This window comes from Scyliorhinus canicula, chromosome 23, assembly GCF_902713615.1.
Source record: "Scyliorhinus canicula chromosome 23, sScyCan1.1, whole genome shotgun sequence".
NCBI classification, from domain to species: domain Eukaryota; kingdom Metazoa; phylum Chordata; class Chondrichthyes; order Carcharhiniformes; family Scyliorhinidae; genus Scyliorhinus; species Scyliorhinus canicula.
In genome coordinates this window covers 6,576,471-6,586,664 of record NC_052168.1, presented here as the reverse complement: position 1 = coordinate 6,586,664, position 10,194 = coordinate 6,576,471, and the positions used below count along the sequence as shown (strand labels likewise).

Sequence of the window (10,194 nt, the reverse complement as noted above, 5' to 3'; positions counted from 1 at the left end):
TGGGGTACCCAGCGCAGGTAGGAATGGGTAATCTTTGCGGACGATCCGCAAACCTAACCACACCGTTGCTCGCAATACGCTTTATTCTGTATTTGGCCTTCTTACCGCTTCTCTCGCTCTCTCCCTCACAGACTATTCCCAACGGTCGCTGCGCACGCCAGGCAGAAGCGCATGCGCGGCCGAGGGGCGGGGCCGCCGCGCGCACGCGCAGTCTGCCGGCGCCGGCGCCTCCCATTCCCAACCCAAAGGCGCATGCGCGTTGGCAGCGCGCGGGGATTTTAAACCGTCCGAGAGGAGGGGGCGGGCTGGAAGGAAAACAAATACGAACGGCGCCCGGGATTGGAAAGCTGGGGCGGGGCGGAGCGGAGGCTTCCCGTCCCCCTCCGACCCGTCGTAGGTACGCACTCACTCACGCCGCCCCACCAGTGTTTAGTTTATTTTTTTCGCTCTTGAGGCGGTTTTACTGTCCCGGCGAGGGCCCGGCCGTTGAGGCCTCGATTGGTGTTTGTTTCGCTCAACCGGCGGTTGGCCGGTGTGTGTGGGGGAGGAGAGGCTGCCCCTCATCCAGCTTGCTGCCCCGCCCCCGAAATCCGGGTGTTTTCCTCCGCCCGGCACCGATCGAAATCCCCCCCCCCCCCCCCCCCCCTCGCCGATCCAGAGCCCAGGCCCCAAACTCCAGCACAACAATCCAGTCTCCGCCCCTCCCCCACAGGGTGCAGCACTGGGGAGAGAGCCCCTCCCCCACAGGGTGCAGCACTGGGGAGAGAGCCCCTCCCCCACAGGGTGCAGCACTGGGGAGAGAGCCCCTCCCCCACAGGGTGCTGCACTGGGGGGCGTGCCCCTCTCCCACACGGTGCAACACTGGGTGGAGTGCTGCACTGCCAGAGGTGCCCTATTAAAGGCCAGAGGTTAAGATTGAGGCTCTGCCTGATCACTGAGGTGGGTGTGAAAGATCTGGTGGCAATGTTTTGACAACACGGGGGGGGGGTTCTCCCTGATGTCCTGGACAATAACAATCTTTATTATTGTCACATGTACATTAACAGGCACGTCTTTAGGTGGGAGGAAACTGGAGCACCCGGAGGAAATCAAGTGGGGAGAATGTGCAGACTCCGCACATAAGTGACCCAAGCTGGGAATCTAACCCAGGACCCTGGTGCTGTGTAGCAACAGTGCTAGCCATTGTGCTACCGTGCCGCTAGTTATCCCGTTGCTCGTTTGGCGGATGCAAGGTCCCCAAGCCGGGCAGTGTCTCGCGGAGTATGGCGAGGCCTCCGCGGAGTCTTGTGAATTGGACATTCTTCTATGATGTGACACGCACGGCATTCCCTCTTCCCAACATGGCGCAAAAGTTCCAACTGTGGAGGTTGGCCAAGCAGGTGTCGTGGCTGGTCCTGAACATGTTACGGGTGGGCCACTCTTTATTTTCCTCGGAAGGTTAAAACCTAGGCAGTTGTTGGTTTGGGTTTGGGATCAAATCCTTGTTTGCCATGTCCAAGGATTCCCATTGATCTGTAGAGGTGAACGTCCTGTGTGGAAGAGTTTTTCCAGATCGGCCTCCTTGATGGGAGGGAGTCGTACCTTGGGTGGGCTGAGTAGCTCAAGCGGAGGCGGTAGTGTAGCGGTATTGTCACTAGACTAGTATCCAGAGACCCAGGGTAATGTTCTGGGGTCCCGGGTTCGAATCCCACCATGACAGATGGTGAAATTTGAATTCAACAAAAATCTGGAATTAAAAGTATAATGATGATCATGGAACCATTACCGATTGTTGTAAAAACCTACCTGGTAAAAACCCATCTGGTTCACTAATGTCCTTACCCGGTCTGGCTGACATGTGACTCCAGACGCGGACAGCGATGTGGTTGACTCTTAATTTGCCCCCTCTGAAATGGCCAAGTAAGCCAATCAGTTCAAAGGCAATTAGGGATTGGCAACAAATGCTATTCCCACATCCCAAGAATGAAGAATAAATAAATTTTAAAATCAGGACGGAATGGTAGGTGGGGGTGCATTGTGAGCATTTCTTTCATTTTGTGGGTTATTGCAAGTTGGTAGATATGTGGAGGAGTGATAGGAACAGGGAGATGTGCGTGCTGTTCAAGTTTTGTTTGGGGTCAGGTCCAAAGTCTTGACGTCAGAAGCTTGGTTAGAAGATCATGTGTGTACAATTGAACATGGTTAGAGCCAATACTGATCCTTGGGATTTTGGTTTTCTTTTCCATGTACCTTTTGCCTGTCCAAAGTAAACTGTGAACCTTTGACCAGCTATAACGTCAAAGAACACAGCCTGTCTCCTAAGTCTTTCTGAAAGTTGTTTTCAATATAGTTGGTAAGGGCCAATACCTGTTCTCCGGTGCTGCGGTCCTTGCAGAAATCGTCTTTGTTGATGCTATGGACCTCTGCGATCAGGGATATGCGCTGAAGGATGAGGCTTTCAAGGATTTTATGTGGGACCGCCACAAGAGAGATTGGACCGCAGCTAGCTGCAAGTATGGGGTCTTTTCCGGGTTTTGGTATGGCGATGATTTTTGGTATGGCGATGACTTTTGCTGTCTGCTATTTTGAATGGTGTTGGAATTTGTGACTATCGTGTAGAAATGGATCAGCCAACCAAGAGCTCGGGGGCCCAGGTATTTGATAAATTCTGGCACAATATTGTTCTATCCTGCTGCCTTGCCACACTTCAAGCCCTGTAGGACCTTTTTTAGTTCTGCAACCTCAAAAGGGGTGCGGCTGATGTCTTCTCTGGTGGTGTTTTGGTTCACCCTGGTATTTTTGTCAAGGGTGCCTAACTATGGCAAGCAGGTGGCTGCAAACATGGTTGGGTAGTTTTGAGTGGATGGCTTTTGCTCCAAGGTGACAGATGGAGTGTGTGAAGTTTAGTTCTGCTACAGTTTCCTCTGGTATGGCATGTGGTATTGAAGGACTCAATCAGATGGCTTCCTACCTCTGGGCCCCTGATGCTTCATATACCTTTAGCAAGGCAGTACTTTCTTCATCTAAACATGGAGTATAGATGGGTTGATAGCCTTGGGGAATTGTCATGCAGGCTGCTTTGTAGATTACACCATAGAGATAGTTATATGCTCGTTATCAGTAATGTTTCAAAGTGGAATTGTTGAGATGCTGCATTCCAAGGTTTCACCATATCTTGTCTAGTTGGTTTTCCGCAGGTTCCATCACATCTTCATGGGGCAGTTGACTACTGGGACACATAGGCCTATATAAATGAGTAGAGGACAATGTTGGTTGTGCCGGAAGTTATCTAAGACGAGGCTCTGGACAGGGTGAGATGTCCCATTAAAAGAACTAACGCAGCACCAGATGGGAGAGTAATCTCTACACCATCTGGCTGAATGAAATGTTCTTCTCCGTTTGAGTGATGTATAAGTGTCAGATCATTTCTGGATGCTCACTCTGCAAGTGTTTCACTGTCACTTCAGTACTGGGTATCCCCGTTCTGAATGGTGGCTGTTAAGTCCCCCACGTAGATGACTGGGTCTGAGAGGATGGCCAAGACGTGCTCCCAGCTGGTGCTTGGGGGCTTGTAAACATTGACTATGTGGAATCCACCAACTGCATGATGGCACGGTAGCACAGTGATTACCAGTGTGGCTTCACAGCACCAAGGACCCAGTTTCGATTCCTGGCTTGGGTCACTGTCTGTGCAGTGTCTGCACGTTTTCTCCGTGTCTGCGTGGATTTCCTCCGGGTGCTCTGGTTTCATGCCACAAGTCCTGAAAGACGTGCTTGTTAGGGGAATTGAATATTCTGAATTCTCCCTCTGTGTTACCCGAACAGGTCCCGGAGTGTGTCAGCGAGGGGATTTTCACAGTAATTTCATTGCAGTGTTAATGTCAGCCTTCTTGTGACACTAATAAAGATTATTATTTTCAGGCTGTCAGAAAGTGGTTGTTGCCACATGATTGGCTTCAGCAATGCACATCTGGGCATGGGTGGCATGCACTATTTGGCATGTGGTTAGCATCTGTTGGCATATAGGCCCGCTTTGCCCTTGAGAGCGGGCCTCACTGCAGTGTAATCTTGGGGTAGTTTTCATTGTTCCTTTTGGTTTTAGGAGTTTGACTAGCATTTCTTGTGTTACCTCTTCTCATGAAGCTTCCTTTAGAATTTAGTCTGCTGGTATGATCGCTAGCTTCCCCAAGCAAGCCTACTGGGGGGGGGAATGACTTGAACGCTGATCCATTGCTCCCCAATTATCCCTCAGTCAGCAGCATAAGAACAGATTATCTGGTTATTATTACATTGCAATTTGTGCAAGTTGTGTGTAAATTCGCTGCTCCATTTCCTACATTACAACAGTGACTGCACCTCAAATATTTAATTGACAGTAAAGCGTTGGGGTATCAATTCATGCAATGTGCTTATGTAACTGCAAGTTTCTTTTTTTAAGCATGCAGTTACTTACTGGGACAGTGCTTTTATATGTGAGTCTAAAGTGCTATTTTTCCGACCTCCCAATCTTGGGTGGTGCTGCTTTGAGCATGAAATGTAGTCTGTGCAGATAATAGTAGGAGGGGGAAACTTGGTTCCTAATTAGATTTGCTGGTGCCTGTCGGTAACTGATAATTGTAATGTGAATTGGTGAAATCTTGCATATTCCAACAAACTCCTCACCCGATCCACCAGATCTTTACAAAACAGATCGATGAAACCTGTATTCGGAGCTAGCCTCACTACTTTTTCTTTCAGTGACACATCAAACCTTTCTGCATTTTAAAATTTGGATTTGGTATTTGACGGTTATGTTATTCAAACGGTGGAATAAAGCAGCAGAGTATACAAAATGGCAGTCAATCAAGTGAAATTGTGCCATTTTATATTTGTGAGGTGACCATTATAGGCACAATCATGACTCACTTTAAAAATAAAACAACACCTGATTGAGGAGTGGATTTCATAGGAAATAGCGGGGGGGGGGGGGGGGGGTTGCAAGGATATAGTAGAGTAGGGGGATATTGAGGTAGGTCCGTGCGTGAACAGAGCCGTGGTTTGCAATAAAATTGTTTGTTTTTAAAAAAAATGAAAATAGGAACTGGAGAAGGCCATTTGGCCCTTCGAGCCTGCATCATGATCATGGTTGATCGCCAAACTCAGAAACTATTTCCTGCCTTTCCACCTCATATCTTTTTACCTTTTTTGCCTCAAGAGCTGTATCTAACTCCTTGTTGAAAACTTACAATGTTATGGCCTCAATTGCTTTCTGTGATAGTGATGGTCAGCAGCGTAGCACAGTGGTTAGACCTTTTGCTTCATAATTCCAGGGATCCGGGTTCAATTCCCGGCTTGGAGCCTGCACGTTCTCCCAGTGTCTGCGTGGGTTTCCTCCGGGTGCTCCGGTTTCCTCCCGCAAGTCCTGAAAATCGTGCTTTTTAAGTGAATTGGACATTCTGAATTCTCCCTCCGTGTACAGAACAGGTGCCGGAATGTGGCGACTAGGGGCTCTTCCACAGTAACATCATTGCGGTGTTAATGTAAGTCTACTTGTGACACTAATAAAGATTATGAATTCCATAGGCTCACCACTCTGGGTGAAGAAATTTCTCCTCATCTCTGGCCTAAATGGTTTGCCCTGTAGCTTTAGACTGTGACCCCCTGGTTCGGGACTCCCTCAGGAACAGTCTTCCTGTATTTACCCTGTCTAGTCCTGTTTGAATTGTACAGGTTTCTGTGAGATCCCTGCTCATTCTTCCAAACTCCAGCGATATAATCTTAACCGACTCAATCTCTCCTCATTCTTCAGTCCCGCCATCCCAGGAATCAGTCTGGCAAACCTTTGCTGCATACCTCTATCGCAAGTGCATCCTTCCTCCGATAAGGCGATCAAAACTGCACACAATATTCCAGGTGTGGCCTCACCAAGGCCCTGTATAATTGCAGCAAAACATTCCTGCTCCTCGCATCCTTTCGCTACAAAAGCTTTCTTTGACAACCTGCTGCACTGGCATTACACCCAGGCCTCAAGATACATTCCCCTCTCTCAATCTACAGCCATTCGGATGATAATCTGCCTCCCTGTTTTAGCTACCACTTCAGAGTCAAGTACTCAGCCTTAGATTATCTGTAGCTGAAATCTGAATCTAAGCTTGTATGGCATCTAGACTCGACTGTACCATTGCTCTCCAAGATACCTTCTCTCTTGCCAGGAGCAAGCATAAGTTCATTCACTGCTCTGCTGCTCATAGCCTAACTCTCAGCAAGACCAATCCCCCTTGGGCTCACTGACCTCCCTATCTGCCAAATCTTCCAGTTTAAAATTTTCAACTTTGTATTCCATTCCCTCCATGGTCTTGCCCCTCAACGTACTTTCCACAAATTTCTGGTTCTGATGAAGAGTCATATTAGACGCTAAATGCTAACTCCACAGATACAGGTGGACCTGCTCAATTTTTCCAGCATTTTTATGTTTTCGTTCAGTTATGAGATGCTTTACTGCATTTAAAAGTGATCTATAAATATAAATTGTTGTCTGAGACTCATTTAACTAGGTTTTCTTTTTGACAAATTAAGTATAGTTTGAGGAATGTTGTTGCGTAGTTAGAATGGAGAAGTTGGAAATGTGTTCTCTGGAGAAGAGAGGTGGAGAGAAGAAATGATAGAGGTATCTCAAAGAAGGGACCCGGACAAGGTAGATCGGCAGAAACCTTTGCCATTGGTTGTCGATCCTTCCACCAGATTTAAGATAATGGCAAAAGAAGGATTGGAGATATGAGGAAAATAGTTTTCAGGTCACACTGCAATTGTTCGGGATCTAGCATGCATTGTCTGAGAGTGTGGTGGATGCAAATTTAATTGAGGCACTCAAGAAGGAATTGGATTATTATCTGAAAAGGAGGAATGTGCAGGGCTACAAGGCGATGGTGGGTGAGACTCTTGCTCCTTCGTTAAGTGAATTGCTCCTTCGTTAAGTGAATTGCTTCTTCAGAGAGCCAGCACAGACATGGTGGGTTGGTTTTTTACATCACAGAAGATAGCCATTCTATGATTTATTCTGCTGCTTTATGTACTCCACTGTCTGTGTGGAGTCTGCACGTCCTCCCCCTGTGTGCGTGGGTTTCCTCCCACAGTCCAAAGATGTGCGGGTTAGGTGGATTGGCCATGCTAAATTGCCCGTAGCGTCCTAATAAAAAAAAAGTAAGGTTAAGGGGGGGGTTGTTGGGTTATGGGTATAGGGTGGATACGTGGGTTTGAGTAGGGTGATCATGGCTCGGCACAACCTTGAGGGCCGAAGGACCTGTTCTGTGCTGTACTGTTCTATGTTCTATGTTCTATTTGGAAAGTAGACCCATCCAGATTGCTGTTGCCAAATCCACAATCAGTTGCTCTAATTAAATGGAAAATACGGCATGGGGTAAGGACAGGGAGTGATGGTTGTGTGTAACATTTTTATATTTTCTTCTATCCCATTAAGCTTTTCCAGATCTGGTGGATTGGATGCAGGATCAAGCTCCCTCAACTGTATCCAGCTTCAAATGTTTTGTTCCTACTGTTGTCAGCTTTGTAGTTTGTCCAAGTGAGGCAACAAAATATTGTGGTCCTGAATCGATCACAATTCCTTTAAAAGATTTTAAAACACCTTTTTGGAAGCCAGAAGTTAAACTATCTTGCCTCACTTTGCTCCTTGATTAAATTTCTTCTTTCATAGTTCTTCAAGAGGGAGACCAAAACAGCTGAATGAATGTTAGTGTTACAAACAAATTTATATTGAAAGCACGATTCTACCAGCGTGCTTTGGTACTTCAAAGCATCAACTCAACAACCAGCCAAAATTCCAGCATTTTTGGCACGATTGAGATTAGCAGTCAAATTAGGATTTAAGGTTGAGAAACTCTTATTGAGAAACCAGAAATAAATATCAAAAAAGCCAGCTTTTCCCACATGTCGGACTGGCAGGTTAAATTAATTAAAACTGCAGTGTAAAAGATTAAGATTAATATATGGCACAGTACTTTTGTGGTAAATCTTGCATTCCCTCTTAGACAACTCTGGTGGAAGTATCTTATGGCATAAGTGATGTACAATAGAAAATAATCAGAACAATCTGTCTAAAGTATGCATCTGTTATCAATGGAAACTTGTCTGGAGAATGTGTGTGTGTAATGAAGACAGGCTGTATGTCTGCAATTGTTCAATGACAAAGGCTAGCCATTTTAGGGTACGGGATAATGAAGGTGGCCTGTTGGTTTGGCGTATGTATGATCAGAGTAGTCTGAGGGTCCAGAATATGGAAACATAATGACAACTGGTTGTTGTGAAGTGCATATTTATTATAATGTTCTCGTGCAAAGATATGCTTTTGCTGCTTAAATATAAATTACCCTACCATCTTTCTTTCTACATTAAACAAATGAGTGACGTTGCAACTTTTAAAAAGGTCTCCCTTTGGGGCAGGGTTTTCCCATCTTAAACAGAGGGGAAAACTAGCAAGGAAGCTCTGACAGTTTTATTGAACTTTTGCCAGGGTAGTTGGTGGCAACAGTCAATTTGCTGGTTTATTTTCCTCTCCTGAGTGAAAAGGAGAATGAAATAAGGTACCGTTTGAAGATCATATTCAAAGTGCACAAACTTTTTAGGATACATCATTAATTCATGTGTGCTCTGTCTGAAGGTCGATGATTGGCTCATTTCTGTTTGTGTTTCCTCCTGAACAATTTTCTCTGCAATTTTTTTATCATTGATGGTTTGCCGTTGTCATCTTCTTGCATGGCCAGGATGAGGAGACAGGTCCCATGTTTACCTGAGCCGGAATATGAAATGCACGCTGTTGACAGTAATCTGATTCACACAATAGCCATTTAACCAACTGAACAAAATAGGTCAATATATACATCAGTTAAAGAATGTAATTAAGTGGGGATTATTCACCTAGATTTGAAAAAAAAATCCACTGAGGACACTTGACTGTCATCTCTATTCTTACCATGTGCGGCATGCTTATACCAAGGTTTGAAACATACAGAAATATACCCTCACCTGATGACTTGGTGAGACTTGTACCGTACCAGCCGCCCCAAACAGGCATTGGAATGTGGCGACTAGGGGCTTTTCACAGTAACTTCATTGAAGCCTACTTGTGACAATAAGCAATTATTATTACTTGGATCTGGGCAGTTAGAGATACAATGTCAGATTTGCTAGGAGGTAAACTCAGATGCTGTCCAATCTGCTTGCCTTTTGAATACTCTTTATCAATTCTTTATTTGGTTTTGTTGTCTTTGGTTACAGATACATGAGGAAGCCGGATCTGTGAGAGTTATAATCATTATCATGGTGCTGGAGCAAGAAGGAAATGTTACTGTGGTTGTCCGAATACGGCCACCGAATCAACGAGAGCAGCAGAGCAATAAGCAGGCAGTTGTGGAAGCAGTAGGTGAAAATGTTCTGGTCTTTGACCCAAAGGAAGATACAAACGATGATGTGTTTTCTGGAGCTAAGTTCAGAGACCGAGAGATGCCTCATCGGAAAAGCAAGGATTTGAAGTTTGTGTTTGATAGAGTTTTTAACGAAACCTCTACACAGCAAGAGGTATTTGAGTTCACAACAAAACCCATTTTGGAAGGTGTTTTGAATGGCTACAGTTGCTCAGGTAAGGGTTAAAGCTACATTACAGTTTGAAAATACAAAGTCACTATAGCTCCAGCGCAGATGTAAATGTGCATTTGGGAATCTATACAACTCCATTGAATTACTTCAGTTTGTGCCCAAAAGAAGGTGCGCACCCCCCCCCCCAAAGGAATCTAGAGTTGCTGTGGCAACATACAGTTTTACACAGCAACCTAAACTTTTATTTTGCTGTGGCAACATACACGACATCTACATTTGCATGCATGTTGGGAGAGGCTCCAATTTCTTTCCTTCTCATGACTTACCAGGAATTGCTTGCCCTTGCCATCTGCCATTGGCATGTCTTGGAAGGATTTAATAATAATCTTTAATGCCACAAATAGGCTTACATTAACACTGCAATGAAGGTACTGTGAGAATGCAAGTTGACATTCAAGCCCTGGAGTGTGACTTGAAGCTGGACCTTCTGACTTGGAGGCAGGGTAGGTATTCACTGTGCTGCAAAATTGGGAAGATTCTGGGCGGGGGTTTTCGCGGTCTTAGCCAGGATAGCGGAGGAGGAGGTTTACCCGGACCCTTTGGTGGAAATATTTGGTGTTTCAGAGA

The 10,194-nt window shown here is 45.6% G+C and overlaps 1 protein-coding gene across 2 annotated transcripts in view; it reads left to right on the top strand.

Moving 5' to 3' along the window:
* Positions 1–261: 261 nt before the first annotated feature.
* LOC119956306 (kinesin-like protein KIF18A) overlaps positions 262–10,194 on the top strand; it is a 94,445-nt gene continuing 84,512 nt past the window's right edge. The window contains exons 1-2 of one of the 2 annotated variants that reach the window (XM_038783395.1): positions 262–397; positions 9,250–9,610. In XM_038783395.1, coding sequence (XP_038639323.1) covers positions 9,292–9,610 — 319 coding nt within the window. In that variant the 5' untranslated portion in view covers positions 262–397; positions 9,250–9,291. Of the gene's footprint in view, positions 398–1,325; positions 1,410–9,249; positions 9,611–10,194 lie in introns of those variants that run through there. The other variant, XM_038783394.1, reaches the window with a different exon arrangement.